Here is an 18,496-nt window from a genome sequence, read left to right as displayed (position 1 = left end):
TATACCACATCACTGCCTTGTTTTCGTACGTTTATTTTCCTTTTTTTTTTTTCGGCTCTAAACTGTTTAACGATTGCTCTGCTCAGTCGTGGTGTCATATTTTTTTTTCTTTACGTTTATTATCTATTCTTTACAGCTTCTGTTCCTACCGCTGACTTCTTTCTATTTTCCTAATCTTTGATCAGTCATCCAAGGGGTTAGGTGGTTATAGGCTCTGATTATAGGACAGGATTCCAGCGACTAGTCCAATTGTGCGAACAGAGAACAGGTGTCTGTCTTCTAGCTGGCTGACAAACACGAATTAACTCTGACCGAATCCTCTTCGTGGCTACTTCTGCATGAAGTAAGGGCGACGCCAATAAGCAACGCTCGCGCATACATTCCTTTTGGAAGATGGTCAACATATGTGCACGTCAAAAGGACAATGATGGTGACGACTATCGCAGTGCTTCAGGCGACAACTAAGTTGTAACGCAGAGGAAACGTCTTACGCTACTCCCTGGCTTTAATTTAGTAAACTGTGTCTTCGTTATGCGATAGCGATAGAGAAAGAATATGGCTACACAGTATGAAAAAGGAGCTGAAAATGAAATGAGAGGCAGCCTCAGTTCGCAAGCCGAGCCAATGTTTCGACAAGTGGACTTGTCTTCATCTGGCCAGCGCGATCATCACTGGCTTTAAATACGCTTTTTATTCCGAGGAAGAAAACTAGGGAGGGGGTAGGGAGGAGGGAGGGGAAGAATAAGCAGGCCAAGAAGTGAAAAAAGTGTTCCTTTCATATGTATTTATGAACCTGGAACCGGTGATACCGTGGCCTGAAAAAAGAAAAAAAAAAAAGGCAGCAACAGCAGGAAAAACTACAATGCGGGGTAGATGATGAGTCAGCACCTAACGCAGGTTCGATGCTGGCACGCCTTTTTTGAAATGGGACAAGCATTCCAAAGGATCTTGATAAAGAATACAGCTGCCCTGGGACAGTCCCAAAAAGCTTTCCGCAAAGAGGGGAGAAGGACAAATAAACAGAATAACAACACATCAAGAGAACATTTTGCATGCATCACGCAAAGGAGGAGCTCCGAGTGCTAACTTATCTGGCGAAAGACCGCTTTTCCAACTGCCAGCTTGGTGATCTTCCGAGAGCAAATCGCCACAAATTTTGGCAGTCAGTTTTGCCAAAACCGTAGTATCTTCATCTTTTGTCGTAAACAATGAAACCACTAATGAACCGGCAAAAATAGCTAATGCATTCAATGCCTGTTTTCAATCGGTATTTCTATCTGATACCGACCAAGTTCCTTCCTTTTGTCCTTCACACACGGCTTTCTCGATTGGCGATATCATAATCAGCGGGGATGGTTGTTCTTAACCTTATACTGAAGCTGGACACAAAAAAATGAACCGAGACTGATGGTATACCCAACTCATTTCTTGTTCAATATTCATTATGGGCTGCTCGATAACTAGCCATCATCTTCCGTGAATCGCTAACCTCTGGCGTCGTACCATCGTCCTGGAAGCTAGCGAAGGTGCTTCCATTGTTCAAATCTGGTAAGAAGCAGCTTTTACCGAAATACAGACCTATCTCGTTAATATCGTATTCATGTAAAATGCTGGAGCACATAATCCACAAATATATAATAAACGTTTTGGAATATAATAACATGCTGTCTCATCTTCAACACGGATTCAGACAAGATTTAAGCATCATAACACAACTAATTGAATTTTCGCACGACCTTTTATGTAACATGGATATTGGAGGCGAGGTGGATGCAATATTTGTAGATTCTTCTAAAGCTTTTGACACTGTACCTAATTCCAGCCTCCTATTCAAACTAAACGCTATTTTAAAAAAAATCTTCGCTTGGTTAGTTGGACTGCTAATTTTCTTTCGCACCGCTAATAGTTCGACTCTTATACTTCAACTAATTCCTGTACTGTAGATGTACCATGTGGCTCTTTTCAAGGTTCGGTGCTTGGTCCTTTATTATTCCTAATATACATTAATGATTTACCTCGCCATACCACGTCACGAATACGCCTATCTACGGATGAATGTTTCTTATATTAGGTAATTAACACACCCGAAAGTCATTTGCTACTTTTTTTATTTCTTGGAGTAATACCTGAAAAATTTAAATATATTTTACTAAAACTTTAATGATGGCTTTTACTAACAGCACGTCCTCCCATTAAGTATTTAATAATGCTTTCAACGACTGACCATTGCTCAGGACTGCCGAATACAAGTATCTCGCTGTTATATTTGCTACTAACATGTCCTGGTCAAACTATATTTTTTGTTTGCTCTGAAGAACTCAAATCGCTTGGGTATTGGAGAAGAACATTGCCTAATGCTCCAAAAGGGACTAAGCTACTAATGTACACATCGCTAATTCGTCCGGCACTTGAATACGCATATCCAGTCTGGAACCCTCATTAACATTGTGAAATTGACATAAATAGAGAGTATTCAAAGAAAAGCAATCGGGTAATTATATCATTGGTACGATCGCCATTTCTCACCTTGCGCCGCGTCCGCTTTGAATCCAACCCCTCCTACGTGCGCCGTCACGTGGATTCATTGAAGTTGTTTGCATTGGATCGTTAATTCAGTTCAACATGTAACACCTAATGCGTACCTTACCCCGATATTCCCCGATCAACGAGGAGTCATCATAGCCTCAGCCTAGAGCCATACTTCTCCCGTAATGATATTTTCAAATACAACTTTCCCCCCCGAACAATTGAACACTGGAACACAATTCCTGCCACAACGCGGTCTCTTCCACTGTGGACATTTTTATCCGCTATCAATGGCACATGATTCTTTTCTTTGTGTTGTGCTTATTGTGTATTGGTTCATTCTTTTTTTTTTCTTTTCTCTTTTCAGTGTATGTACCATATTATATCCACTATGTGCGTAAACATGCTAGTTCAGTTTGTTTTGTAACTTGCTATTTTTGTATGTTTTCCTTAACCCCACTCCTGCAATAGCCCCAGCAGCGGTTGCAGTAGGTACAAATAAATAAATAAATAAAAAAATAAATAGGCCACCCCTGCCACGCCCATGATCTTAAGAAAAGGGTTCAAGGGGCAACCAAAGTAGGAAGTGATAAGACGGAAACATGTTTGGAAGCTTATGTTATTACGGAGAGGGGATAGAGTGTACACATGCTGTGAATAGACTGTACAGTTAACGCTATATGGTATTGTTTTCCCGAACAAGTTATGGCGCAGAGGGAATATGTTTAAGGGATTCTAATGCTCCTTTCTAAATTTATTCCTGCTAGTTCCAATGTTCTAAATTTATGGATCAGATATTACTCCTTATATTTTCTGTCCCTTGAAGATTTAAAGCGTGACTGGAGAATAAAATGCACTTAAAGATTTCATGTTCAATGCTCTATTTTGGTGTCAAGATCGTGATATTTTTACTGTTTCGTATTTTCATTTGCTTAGAAGGTGATGTTAGCATTGACGTTTTCGGCCTATTTGCTCCCAGGACTCAATAAGGCGGCATCCGCTTATAGATCACAACAGAAGCCCTGCCACTCGTTGTTCCTCATACTTGATTGTATCATTTTATGCAATATTAATTTCTGCACGCAGTCATGGCACATCTGATTTTGTCGTCGTTGCGCGCAGGTAAACGTTACCTGGCTAACATTAAAACCACGCTTACGATCAAGTCATCGTTACTTGGACTGCATCGTTGTAAACTAGCTTCAGTCTCTGTGCAGTCTACATTTCGTTCAGAAGTGGTTATACGGACGTTCTTTACAGCAGACGATATTTTAATAGTTCATGACCGATGCCGTGGCATATTTCGCATCGGTCCGACTAAGCAAGACGACAAACTTTGCAACAAATACTTTATTATCTTTTTTTTTTTTCTGTCACAGAGTACAGAGTATTCCAAGTAACTTTGCAAGTAAGAGAAACACGAGAAATGACATGGTTGACAGTGTCTAGCTCCCTTCGCCTCCAGCAAGCCTTTCATCTGTACCAACAGTTGTAAAGGGCCTGTATGTCACGAAACTCGCGTACATCTTTGGCTTTTGCAAAGTTGATCTTCGCATCGCAGTCACTCACAGCGTGCTCCTGGGAAATATGACACTTCGACGCCACTCTAGTTTTCACCTTATCCTCCGCCCTGGACTGAGGTCCAGTATCATTACTACAAAAAACGTTTTTCCTGCCACTTCCTGCAATACATACACTTGCTTTAGGGACGCAAATCACGCGCAGCAGTTTTCCTCTGCGCCACCTTCCAACTAGAACGCCAACTCTGACACGCTCTGAGACCCCGTGATTAATCAGTAGCGGCATGTTGCCCTGACGTGACAAGGGCAGTGACTCTTATAAGGCCAAAAGAGGTCATCCCTGCCACGGCGACGCCACACCTGATTCCACTGGTCCGGAAGAGCGAGACAGGAGAATAGTAAAACGATATAAAAGACAGAGTAAATACTTGAGATAAAAAGTGAGATAAAAACAACAAATAATCCAGCCCTGGGCTGAGGCTCACAAATACGCACACTTTGACGAAACAAAAGCTATATATGGATATAAGGTCCGAACGCTAGGTAAACCCAACACAACTGCCTTCCAACAGAAGCACCAAGCAGATGAACACTTGACTCGTAATGAGCTACTATGCATAGCCGCTCTCTCAAACCTTTCTTTCTCGTCTCGCATAAACAACCACGAATACGACCATGTCCCGTTGTTGAAAGCGGAAAGATAGCTAACAGCGACGCTTTCAGTACAGCAACATTCAGTGGCACAGCCCCCTCTAGGTAACTGGGAAATGCAGCACTCAGAATGCAGGCGGTAAGTGATTTAATTACGCAAGGGATAGGAAGAAGGGCAGGGAGGGATTTTCATAATGGTGGTTTAACAGCGCAAAACAGACACAGACGAAGAAAGAAACGAGACACACGAATCAGCGCTGTGTCTCTTACGTTATTCTGTCTGTGTCTGTTTTGCGCTGTTAAACCACCATTATGAAGCAGCAGCAACTAGCCCAATCTGTAGTTCTTCTAGAGGACTTTTATTTCAGAGATGTTTAGGCAAAGTTAAAGGCACTGTTCATGTGGCCGCTGGACGCCCGCAACACAGGATGTGAAAACGTCTACAAAAGGCTCGTCCAACTGCCACGTTCAAAAGGACAAATTTTAGTTATTCTCTTTTCGTCAGTTCAGATCGTTCCTGTCCGTGTTGATGTTAGAAATAAGAAAGCACAATTTAGTCGCTCCCTCAGCTTCGCTGTACTCGAATGATTTTGTGGCTACGGATTTCAACGCCGGACACAAATTCCAACTGCTTGTCATCACAAGCCTCTTCCAGAAGGAGTGCAGATATTAAAGGGACACAGTGGCGACTCCTGTGGAGAAAACATGCAATGGTGAAAATAAAAAGCATTGCAGAATTGCACTGTCCGCCGCGAGAATGAGCGCCGATTTTCCCAAAACTGTGCTGCCTGAATGAGCGGTACGTTGTGAAACAGGGCGTGCTTGTGGCACGAACTTCAGATTTTGACGAATCAACGTTTGCTAACCTATTAGGGAATCGTCAAACATTTAATACTTACACACAATGAACAGTCAAGTTTTCTATTCTTGACGCGTCTCGGAAACAAAACGCCAGAAAGGCCAGTTACTCTGGAAACAGCGCCATCTAAGTTAAGAAATCAGCCTGAAAAATAAGCGATGGAGGTGGAGATTACGAAGTAGTCGGTCGCCCTCTTTCCTTCATTTTCATAAGATCAAGAGGAGGGGAGGTTAGTTTTGCACCACTTGAAGTCGACATCAGCTAATCAGTTCAACCTCCCCTTCTTCCTCATAGCTGGTTGGAACAGAATCATGAAGTCGTTTGGTAGGACATGGCAAAGAGGCGAACACAACAACAGCGCGGGCTGTCAACTTTTGTTTCCTGCGCAGGTCTCCAAATATAAACCGGGAGGACAAAAAAAAATCATACAAAAAGAGGGTGGGCGTACATGAACAAGGAATCGAGACAAAGTAATGTCCTCCTTCTCAATCAGCCAGCGTAAGTTCGATATCGGTCACAAATGCCCTATTGCAGTACATCGGCCGCGCGAACAGGCTCAGGGAGCTGAAGAGCTCAATGCACGGCACTCATGCCGATAAGAGAGGGTTTGGTAGCTTAAAAGTTCATCGAAGATAAATTCAAATTGACCAGCGTCGATAGATTACCGTAATTTAATGACAACGAAGATACTTTTTTCTAGAAACAGGGCGCCTAGAAGAGAGAAAAAAGAGTTAAAGAATAGAGTACAGATGTCGTTATACCCGACCGACTTCGCGAATGAAATTTAGTACACGGGCACACGGTTCGACGCGGATCCCTGAGGCTAGGCTACATCACCATTCGCCTCGACAAACTGATCCAACACCAACTTTGACCTATATATCATGGAATCCTTGTCGTTGGACACATCTGATGTTCGATCTGAGTTGCGGTAAGTTACTTCAATACAATTTTCCCCATGATAAATTCTTTTCTTGCTGCCGGGCAAACATTAGCCTCGCTATAAAGCTCTGCAGATGTGGTTTTCACAAAAATGATGGAACTGGCTTCAGTTCTGTTTTCAACCAAGTTATTAAGATGACAGGAAAGGTGAGAAGTGCGACACTAAGAGATCATACGTGACGGTGTGGGTGAGATGGAGCAGGAACGAAGTGAGTGGTGGGTCTGCTGACCAGAAGGGGAAGAATAGTGGGATCTCGAGAACAGGATATGGGAGATTTAGGAAGTGCCGCTAAAAGCAATTTATAATGATAATAGGCAGGAAGAAGGCGAAAAACAAAGTTTCTTGAAGAAAGTCTTTTAGTTTGTCTTGAATCCCTCAGAATGCCAATTCCTTTCCTTTTGTGTTATTTCTTCTGCAGTTCGACGTGCCGCAGGAAACATGAGTCGTTATTGCTCGTGTTGTGTGTGCACATCCCTCCGCCTTGCCTCCACGCATTTTTCAACTTGACTTCGCGCCCACAAGCCCAAATGCTAATCGTTGTCGAAATCTCACGTGAATGATTTTCAGGTGACGTCGGCACAATGCTTGCTATAGTAAGCGCAATTACACAGGCGTTGAAGAAAGGAACGCTATTGTGACTGGATGGTAGCGTCCTAAATGCTTGTCGTGTACACGTTAAGGCGGGAGATGCCAAAACTTGTGGCAACTCTTTGGCAGTGTATACAATTGTGGCCGGGCTCAACCATTGCTGGCGTTGCTTTCTGTGAGTTTCCGCGCTGTAAAAGGCACGAACTGGGCTGAATTCCGTTGCATGATTGCTTTGTGAGTGCAAAAACATTGACAACAAAAGCTCAATGTGAGCTAAAGAAGTACACGCATTGATTACGTGTTCCTTAGAAGGCCACTTAGCTTTTTACCCGTCCATTTTGTTATACTTGGACACAACTCAAGAAAAAAACGGCAGATGCCCCTTCAAAGAAAGCCCTTCAGCCAGTGCCGTCGACTGGCCGTCTTGCCGTCGCCGGTAGTCGGATTAAGGCGTGGTGCGCCGCCTTCAATCTGCCACGCAGTGGATTGGTCCGTCAGCAGGTCCAAAGGCGCCTAACGAAAGTCGCTAGGCTCCTTTGGTTGCCCAGGGGGGGATCTTCGAGGGGCAAAAGCCGTTTTTTTTTCTTTTGTCGTATCTGACTATAGTACTTGTACTCTCAGGTGCCTCATGCCAGCGACCATAGCTGCTCCCATTTCAGCCTTCTCTCTTCCCTCTCCGAAAATACCGATTCCCCAGGACGGAGCCAGCTTAATCACGAGTTCACACAAGCACAGACAGGTACACAGAAGCCGGGTCATGGCACTTAGCCTCTCCGGGAAGGGGGGGTTACTTCTCAACTTGCACAGTGGTCGACTGCGGCTCGTCAGAAAGCAAGTGCTCCGATTCCACGTTGTTCGACAGAGGTTCCTTTGGGACGTCGTTAGTGAGCATTGCTTCGGCATATTCAGGGGGTTCGGCTACATTCTCGACCATGACAGTCTCGTAGGGGGGTGGTGGGCCCAAGAAAGGGTCGCTCAGCTGCGCGCTCAAGGCAGGGACCATGGGCTGCTGGCGTCTGGTGGTGCACGTCCGATGGATGCTGTAGGAGGCGCAGGTAACCACGCTCAGCATAACACAGCCGATGCTGATGAAGTAGTAGCTCTCGTGCACCAGCGATCCCAAGAGGGCAGACACAGCGATCAGCGAGAGCCACAGCAGGTTGAACCCGTACATAAAGGCGCGGGGCAACCCCGGATTCTGGCCTCCCAGCATGTAGTAACAGCACTCTGCAAGAACACGCGGTTACGATATGAATTAGATCGCCAGTCAAGAATAAGAGGATTAGAAGCACCGCCCAAGGCGGTCTAGACGCGGCTTTGACATTGGGCTTCTGATCCCAAATTTGCAGATTTGATCCCAGCGGCGCGGCCCTAATTCGATAGAGGTGATGCATAAACACCACCGTACCGTGCAGTGTAAGCGTCATTTAGAGGGCGGTCGAAATCAATCCTAATCAGAAAATATTTAGACCACCCTTTAACGGACGCTCAATCGCACGGACGGGCGCTTTTGTAGCCCTACACTACGGCGCCCCTAATAGCCCGCGAGTCGTTTAGTAATAATCTTTCTCTGTAATGACTTCGTAATTGTTTACCGTATAACAATATCGGTGGCATTTTTAAACGGACACTGAGGATCAATGGATGTTAGCCTGTATCGATGAATCACCAAAGTTTAATGCTAAGGAAAATTAATGAAAAAAAAAAAAAAACTTAAGTACAGGTGTCACCGGCACACAGGCCCTCTTCGCAAACAAACGATACGGAGCATGAAGAAAGCTCTTTGTTGTTGTTTACAGATCACTGAGTTCGGGCTATATATATATATATATATACATCAGCAGCCAAATTCAAAAGATTGATCTATTGAGCGTTTGTTGGCCCTAGTGCATGTCACCAGGAGATTGAACTGAGTGACGGCAAAACATTTAAATCCGGTTTTCTCAGGAATAAATGGACAGCTTGCTTCTGAACAAACGCAAGCGCAATCAGAAAGGGACGATTTATGCCACTAAGGCATATACCCTACTTTTTTGAAAGCGCGGCTTGAAGGTGCCTTTGAAGGTACCATACCATGTGTCCATGCCATAAAACACGTGCTGCGCGCAATACCCGCCCACTAGTATGTCAGATGTCAGTGCAAATACTGATTTCATCGTGAAACTTACGGTCGCCTTCGCGCATGACGTGCAAGCGCAACGGCCTGTGAATATGCTGGCCCGGATGGTGATGCGATATATAGCGTAGCGTTCAGCGCGCGAAGCAGCGCACGCCACGCTACCGCATCACCATCCGAAGCAGAGCGCGCCAATCTCTAGTCCTGTGGCCACGTGCAAAGCTGTTGGAATTTCATTTTGATGCTGGTACATATGGGACCTGCGATACGTTCTAACGCTATAGGCGGCTTTGGCTGCCCAGGGGGTGCCACGAAAATATTGCAAAAAAGCGCCCTCTATACGTCTGCTGGGTAGTACAAATCCCCGGCGTCTGCATCCGAATGCATGTAATCAGTATGGACCGACAGCGTTATATTGCATTACGGCACTGATTAAAACGGCCCTGAAAATGCTTTCAGGATTGTCACGATGAAAAACATTATAAAAAGACTGGCAGGCATTATATGACGTGCAGAAATTGGAGGTGAAGTTTCAGCGCGCTGCCGGCTGCTCTCGACGCCGTGCGAAGTAGAGCTATAAATCTTTATATGAAACTATAGGCTGAAACGCATGAATGCACGAAACCGCAGCAGGGATATAGGCAGTTTAATTAAACCCTCTGATGCGAAACAGTACTTCCGATTGGCGCCTTGCGCCGGCACTGCATGGACCGGTAGAGTTGCGTTTACTGCATGCACGGCCTTCAACTTTTATGCAGGCCCTACGCAAGTATTTGCTTTCTATACCCCATTCAAATGATCAGTCACGCCCGCAATTTTGATAAATATAGTCCACAAACTGTGACGTCACACCGAAAGCTGTAGCTGACACTACAACAACATTTGAATTACACCGCGGCAGGAGTTTCGTCTTTACGTAATATTAATATATAAACGAAACCGCGCTGACATCGTGCCATACCTTGACTGCCTTACTTTTAGCTTGCGTGCTTGCAACCCTCGGGCCATGAGCCCTGTTGCCTGATGGCGCAGTGGTGACTTTTCCTATTTACAACGCACTGACAGCTCAACAGCGCGGTGCATTTCATGGTCGAAATAGAATTGTCAGCTGCTAATATGCACCAAATGCCGTATATTGCTGTTTCCTCTTGAAAGTGAATTGCTGTTTTCAATGACTAAGGTAGCAAAAGCTCTCAAGTGAACATCGATATCTAGTTCGTTGTCATAATGAACCTCTAGCTGCTTGACGCGTATCTTTTACTTCCGCAGCTGTCGAAAGCAATAAAAGTGTGCAGTTTGTCTTACGATCGTGAATAAACACGTGCACATAGCTGGCTGAATTCTACATATTTCAGCTTTCAGCTGGTGGAATTTAGCCAGCATAGCGCGAACAGCGTTTCTCTCAAACCAGTGCACCGGATTGCCCGTACTTATCCCACCGTAGCCCCGTTTCGTGCGGCTATGAAATGCAGCGCCTGAGCTGAAAACTGGAATTACTAACTAGTTCGTGGCACCCTACGACGTTAAGGGAGAAATAGCGACAGGGACGATGTTTCGTGTCGGTACACGACGACGTCGATGACACATGCATTGAACGTTTCGCCGGAAGGCCTGCGCAGCGTCCGTCTTCTTGCTGCCGTCTTCGCAGAAAGAACAGAAACGGAGAAAGTTCGCGGTCCTTCCCTATGTACATCGCCTTTCTCATTGTCTTAAAAATGTGGCCCATAGGTAGGAAGTTGTTGTCTTTTCGGCCCCTAATAAGCTCAATAAAATTAGTTCAGTGGTAGAAAATAAGTCCCGCAATCCTAATATATATGTAGCGTCTTGTGCTGTTAAACACGATAAGAGGTTTGTGCCGTGCTCCAAAGGGGTAGTTTATAAAATCCCCTTGTCCTGTGGTCAGATATATATTGGGCAAACGGGACGATGTATTAACACGCGACTCAGAGAACATCTCAACTCATTAGAATCTAATCGCTCCACTAATCTAGTTGATCATTGGCGTGAGTGTCAATCCTGTTTTCCGTCCTTGCATTTTACTGGCATTTTGTACAAACACGTACCCCGACCAGTTGACCAGGGAAATCATCGAGGCGTATAAAATGGCTAAGAAAGAAAGATTGCGTGTCAGCAATATCCCTACTCCTGCGTGACTGTAAGGTTTCATATCTGAATATCACATAGTAGCACGTGCGTTCTAGTTTTGGTGTTTTATTGTTTCTGTTTCCTTACATAAGCGTGTTTCCTGTGATTAAACTTTAGTTGAGAGTCAGCGCTTGTTCCTGTGGTTTCTTCCTTTCCTCCCCGTTTGTTCCCGCTGTATTTTTGGATATTCTATCACCAACTCGCCCGCTTAACTATCCTGCTCTTTATTTAATGTGCGCAGGAACAACCATATGGTTTTTGTGCTGCAGCTCAAGTAAGAAAAAAAAATGCTCACGTACGTTTTACACACACAGATAGGACACAAAAGAAGAAACAAATAACATATGAAATCAAATTTAGACAAAAAGAGTCACGCAGGCATTGATATCAGTGAGTAGCATGTCTTTTAGAGCACATCACACAAAAAATGACAAATAGAGAAAAAGAACAAACAGTGTTTGGCTATAGTGATATAGGAATATAAAAAATAAACAACCATTCAGGGCGCAAAAAAATGTGTGGTACCTAAAACACAAGCTAGAAATACAGGTAAATACAATAAAGAAATACAATTGAGCGCATGACAGTAAGATTAAAATATAAAGATTTAAGGTATAAATAAGAAGCGGATATAAAGCAGTTAACCCTTCGAGGGTTTTTGCCGTAAATGTACGGCGGCGGTTTCCCGTCCCGCAAGGTTTTTGCCGTTCCTGTACGGTTTCAACCTCCGTTTGAAATCTCGCGCCCTAATGACGATGCATGCTAACTGGCAGGTGCTGTCATCTCCTAGGGCTTACAAGAAGCGCTTGAAATTTATTGCACTGCCTTCTTGCGAAGATAAAACGAAGTGATTCCTAGCTGCAGCGTGTCGCCCGGCCTGCGGCAACACCTCCGCCCTGTCGCGGTTTCGGTTTCGCGATGTGATTGCAACGGAGGCGCGAAACTTGATTTTTATCTTTATGGGCGCTTCTGTGCAGGGGATAAACAGAACTGATTCCAAGCTGCAGCTTGTGGCCCGGTCTGCGGAAAAGCCCTTGCATGGTTTCGGTACCCCCCTCCCCTCCCCCTCTTGATCGCAATGAAGGCGCGCAAAACTTGATTTTTATTTTTATGGCCACTCCCGGTGCAGGGGCCACAGAAACCGATTTCCATCTTTATTGGGGCTAATGTTAGCTTGTTTATCATCGCAGCTCACGAGGTATTCGTGCTCTCCTTGTGGTTTCCTGAGGTTCCGGAGTTTGCAGTGTGAAGCAACGTTGACTCCAAAATACAGTTCCTAATATTTTTCTACAACTTTTTCTTGACTTTGCTCATATTGCACTTTCAAAATCCGCAATAAAGTAATTTGACCATCTGGGAAAGTTTTTTTTTCCAAAAAAACTCGACCCTCAAAGGGTAAAGGATACAAACAACGTTAAAAAGGATAAAAAGCAAGTGAGGTAAATACAATACTTTGGCTAGGAAGTGAACGTTATATGTAATAAAATACTATTTTGAATAGAATGCTACGAACAACCAATATAAATGAAGAGAGCGAGTTTCGGAACATGTCAAGGTGAGTACAAAAAGAGTTAGACAACCTCTGCATTCTGTCCAAGGGGGAATAGGAACGCAGAAGCGGAGAAACTTGAAACGGTCTAAATTCCCTCATGCTCTTTCGCTGAACGTGCTGTAGGATATACTATAAGAGCTGAGGGCGCATAATGTGGCCAAGAAGGAGTTTGTGCAGAAAATTATATCTACCTTGACACGATGGCAGTTAAGAGAAGGAAGATTCAGTTGTGTACTTCTGGTGGAGCGAGAGGAGGAAGTTGCGCAAAGAAAGCGATATTTAAATATCCATTAAAACTTTTGCTGTAGTCGGTCGACCTTGTCACAGTTAGATTTGTAAGTGCCATTCCAAACAACCGACGCGTACTCCAAAAACGGCAAGCATATGTACAGGTACAGCTTTAAGAACGGAAATGGGGCACGGAACTCTCTCGAAATCCTGCAAATGAATCCAAGTATGCGAATAGCCCGCAGAGCAATGCGTTTTGTATGAGAAGAGAGAAGGTATGGTCAAAAAGTATACCAAGGCCATTAATTTGATCAACCCTGTCTAACAGCACTGAATTCAAAGAATAAGGGTAGAAAAATCTGTGCGTTTTACGAGTAAATGAGACAACCCTAGTTTTGGAAGAATTGAGGGTAAGTCCATTCTTCGCGCATCAATTAGAGAAAGCAGATATGTCTGATTGCAACAACAAGCAATCTTGAAAAGAATGTATTACTTCGAATATTTTTATATCATCAGCATAAAAGAGAAATGAGGGGTTCTTGATCACTGAGTAAACGTCATTAATAAAAACGGAAAAGAGAAGCGGGCCTGTAGAGGAACTCCACTGGTTGCAGGGTAAACGGAGGAGTTCTGTCCATCGACACTGACAAAGCAGGAGCAACAACGGAGCAATCAATCGTAGGAGGGCTACGATTGAGACTTCGACGCCAGAGAGTATACAAGCTTTTCAAGAAGTAATGAGTGAGTTACAACATCGAAAGCTTTGCTCAAATCACAATACACAGTGTTAATCTGACCTCTATGAAGAACTGCTGCAGAGGCATATACGTCATAAACGTGACTAGGTTGGTAGAAGTAGAGCGACCCGATTAGAAGTCATGTTGATCGGTATGATGACATATTTGAGATGGAAGAAATGTGCGTTGTGCAAAGCTAATTCGAAAAGCTCAGAGCTTAGCACATAGAAGAGAAATTGGACGATAATTGGAAACATCAGATTTGTTTCCTGGCTTGAATACAGGAAACACATGTGCCATTTTCCACACGGAAGGAAAGGCAGAATTTTGAAAGTGTTTGAGTCTCGAGCTCCGAGTTATTAAATATAGGGGTTAATACTGGTACAAAAATACTACTGAAGACTTTTACTATCGCAGCTAGGATGCCATCAGGTCCAGGAGACAAAGATGGTCTCAGACGTTTAAGACTCCCAGTTATCAACTTCTCGTCAGTGTGAACGGAATTAGGTGGTGCACCAACCAGATGAGAGGCATACAGAATTGCAATGTGGAGATTTTAACACTGATGTAAAATGTTGGGCAAAACTCTCGGCAACATCCCGAATTTCCCACCTCTGAGAGGCAACTAAGTTGATGCGTGAATACGATTTATTGAAGCGCTTGCAAACGTATCGCAAGAACTCATTAGGACGATTCGAAGCAATCCTTTCTAAAGACTCAAGATAAGAGTCGTGGTCCCGCCTGTATAAAAGTTTTCAAAGAGAACGCAAGCGCCGAAACTCATCGGCCCAATTGTCAAACCGATGGAGTTTCACTTTGCGATGGGCCCTTTCCTTAAGTGTCAGCGCCGTTCTTATTCCCCGGAAAACCAGAAAGGAAATTTGCTACGAACAGAAGTATGCAGAGGCATGTACTGACGCATATCATTAAGAATTATTTCAGTGAAGCGACCTACTTGTTCGCCGGCATCACTAATATCGTTTAAAAGGGACCAGTCGCAGAAGAGGAGAAACTGAAGAGACCGACATAATCGCCACTTGCATACACGAAACGGGGCGAATTCGCCGCCCGATCTGAATTAGTAGAAGGTGAGGCAGAGACAGCAGTAGTAACTAGAAGTGGAGCATGAAATTTGTCATAGCGAGTCAGTGGTATGTCGGAGCTCGAGACTCGAACACTTTAAAATTCGATAGACAAATATCAAGAATATTACAACAGCAGTTTTCAATGAAATTGTGTTGCTGCAGAGTTAAACGCTATAAAATCAAGTAGCATGTTACACTTACTTACTATATAATGATTGTAGCGAAGAAAAAGTAAACCAGGACTATTAAAATCGCCTAAGACGAGTAGTTTGTGTTTGCTTTGAGAAGTTATAAAATGTTCGATTGAGAGCAAAACATCATCGTAGGCAGGAGAAGGCAGGTTAGGAGCAATTTAGAAAGCTGCCAGTAAATGTTCTTCATGTCGATTTAAAGTGTGCTCAAGCCAAACACATTCTTAAACTGTTTCCAGATCGGAACGCTGAACACACTGCAGAGAACTTTCAATAGCAATGAGCACTCCCCTTCCTCTTTGTTTGGGTCCTGTTTCAGGGCGGTCGCTTCGAAAAACAGCGTAATTATTAGGAACGACATCACTGGAAGGGATATATAGCTTGACAGCCATGTTTCGGTAACTACAACAGCGATGTAACAAAAGGCCAAAATGCTATAAAAAATTTCAGGTTCCTTAGTCCGAACACCTCAAACGTTTTGAGAAAAGATGTCCAAATTAGGGCTCAGTGAATAATAATAATAATAATAATAATAATAATAATAATAATAATAATGACGATAATAATAATAATAATAATAATAATAATAATAATAATAATAATCGCTTACGATGACAGGAAAACCAAAATAATAGTACCCCTCGGGGGGGATTCTGAGCAGCGCCGTGAGGAAAGGAAGGGATGGATAAATCAACTGCTTACCGAGGGGGACTCCAGATCAGCTTCGACCACCTTGGAGTTCATCAAGTTATTAAATATCGTATTTGCAAAAAATAACGAGGCTACAGAGCGTGATTGTTAGCCACAGTGGGATCGTTAGACTATCCTGGTTAGCCCAGTTGGTACAGCGACTGCCCCGAAAAGGCGGCAGTTTCGTGTGTTCGATCCCCGGACCAGCACGAATTTTTCTTTCACTGCGAAGTTTCTGAGAAAGCTGTATACCTTTCCTTTGTATCAGTATAGCTGAGCTTAGATGCATGTCAATGAGCAATTACTCCCTTAATTATTACATATAACAGAGGATTGAAGGCACCCTTAACGGCGGGGGCTCTTTTTTCCAAAGAAGCGATTTAAGGCTTGATAGGTGCCGTGAAGGCTCTACTGCATAGCTGAGAATAAGATCATCCAGCCTGGTTACTTTTGGCAAAGAGGGTACGTATACGTACGTTAAAGCCTACTTTGAATAGTTCCTTCGTTGAAATATCGCAAAAATGGGTTCCGCACTAGTACCCAATTCATTTTTTTCCCTCCCATGTGCGTTTCGGATGACTAGCTTACATTAATATCGGACACAAAGCAGAACATTGCGAAGGTTTAACTCTACTTAAGTCCCGTTATAACGAGAGTAAACCCCACAGTTATGCATAAGTGGTTAAGGCCCTCAGCTACTGAACTGCGGGTTCGAACCTGACCACGGCGATCGTATTCCGATAGAGCCGAAATGCGCCCGTGTGCTGTGCGATGTCAGTGCACGTTAAAGATCCCCAGGTTGCCGAAATTATTCCGCAGCCCTCCACTATGGCACCTCTTTCTCTTTTTTCTTTCGCTACCACCTGCTTCCCTTCCCTTAAGGAGCGGGTCGGGTGTCGATAAGTGGAACAGTTAATATGCCTTCCCTTTCCTATAAAGCAATTTACATTTACATTTATTGTTAGCGTTTCTTTTATTGGGGGGTCTTGAGTTGACCCTGGTCTGGTGTCAAGGTAATAGAGTCGGAGCCAGGCGGGACTCTAAGTTGTACATGGAGTAGTAGAGCTGTCATTCTAAAAATAGAGCTACTAACAGAGGTACAACTTTTTTCATTCTCAAGCTGGCCACAGGCGACATCGCAGACTTCGATTAGCGTATAGCCCGTCTTCTTAAAGTCTGCTTCCATCGAAGAGAGGTCTCTATTTATTCGATCACAGGTGGAGCACGAAATAATCAGGCAGAGACCGAAAGCGGCTGGCGATCTCCTTTGCGCATTATTTTACCCAAACGGGACAAAAAAAAAAATTATTATCATTTGAGGGTCTTTACTCAATTTACGACACATACCTAAAAAAAGTGATCCTAACGCACTGTCAGTGTGCTCGATTGTACCAGACGTAAAACATCTCGTATTGAAACGAAGTGTCGGCAGTTGTGATGTATGTAATAGTATTTGTGAAATCACTGCATTGTAGTATGCTTGAAATCGACGACAGAGGCAACGTTTATAAAAAGAGCCGACGTGTTAATGCAACTGTCATCGACTTTGTAAAATCAAATAAATCTTGATCAATATTCGCAAATTGTGATTGGAATGCACTTTAGAGATAAGGCGCGAGTTTTAATTGCACTTTAAACAAAAAGTTAACGAAACAGGGGGAAATAATAAACAATACCATTGCTGCGCAAGTGAACGAAACAAAATTCATGGTTTCTTCGGGTGAGACGCACTTCCTCCGTTAAGTTCTAGAGCACTACACCTCCCCATCGGTGCGCAGGGACTGAAATGAAACACGGCAGGAATAGGACATCACTTAATGCCTTAGCTGAATGTGCTAAACACTTGCAAATTGGTGTCGCTCTTTGCGACCTCTGCTATGACCTCTGTTCACACTGTCTTCTGTGACTTGTTCAAATCACGAAAGATACATTTATTGGCGGCTCGCGACAGCAATTAGCGATTTATTTTTAAAACTGGTACAAGCTATTCAGGATTTCGAACTCTAGCAATCGACGTATCTCAATAAGAGCACCCAATGAACGGCGTGTGCTTAAACCAGATGTTTAGAGAAACGTGCCAAAACAGAACATGCGTTCATGCGCTCTCGAAACGCTGTGTTTATGGAAGTAAAAGTTTTTGCTGACCGGTATTGATGCATGAGTTTTGTAGATATTCAGCAAGACCATCTGCTGAAATTACCTATTCACGAGTCTCGCTTCTACCTCACCTGCTTGATCCCCATCGCTTCATTAATATCATTTGATGGGGTTGTACCCTAGCACTGCTTTGCCCATTCTTCTGTTTACTATGAGAGCGACCCCATTCCTTCTCTTGGATTCGTGCCCACAATAAAAGACATAATGATCGCCGGAGTTAAATTCTCCCATTCCGGTCCACTTGAGCTCGCTGATACCCAAGATACGCAAGCCTGTGGTACAGTGGCCACCTCTGGCGTCGAAAAAACAAAAAGCACGCTTTCTCTACCATGGCCTCTGAGATCACCTCCGCGCGCACGTTTGGGTAATCTAGAGGGAGAGTGTGCGCTCTCCCTCGAGACCGGTCGTGTTTCTACAGCACGGCTGGCGAGTTTGTTCAGACGTTGCGTCACCAGTGCCGCAGTTAAACCATCACAAAATCCGTGGACGCTGATAATTATTCCATAAA

The 18,496-nt window shown here is 43.9% G+C and overlaps 1 protein-coding gene across 1 annotated transcript in view; it reads right to left on the bottom strand.

Moving 5' to 3' along the window:
* Window positions 1-3,874: 3,874 nt before the first annotated feature.
* Window positions 3,875-18,496, bottom strand: part of LOC146206261 (uncharacterized) — a 97,763-nt gene continuing 83,141 nt past the window's right edge. Inside the window, exon 2 of the mRNA XM_084590881.1 lies at window positions 3,875-8,314. Within this exon, the coding sequence (XP_084447007.1) occupies window positions 7,875-8,314 (440 nt within the window). The 3' untranslated portion in view covers window positions 3,875-7,874. The remainder of the gene's footprint in view (window positions 8,315-18,496) is intronic.

Source organism: Amblyomma maculatum, chromosome 1 (assembly GCF_055883805.1).
Source record: "Amblyomma maculatum isolate TAMU_Amacu chromosome 1, ASM5588380v1, whole genome shotgun sequence".
NCBI lineage: Eukaryota > Metazoa > Arthropoda > Arachnida > Ixodida > Ixodidae > Amblyomma > Amblyomma maculatum.
This window is presented reverse-complemented; position numbering and strand designations above follow the sequence as displayed.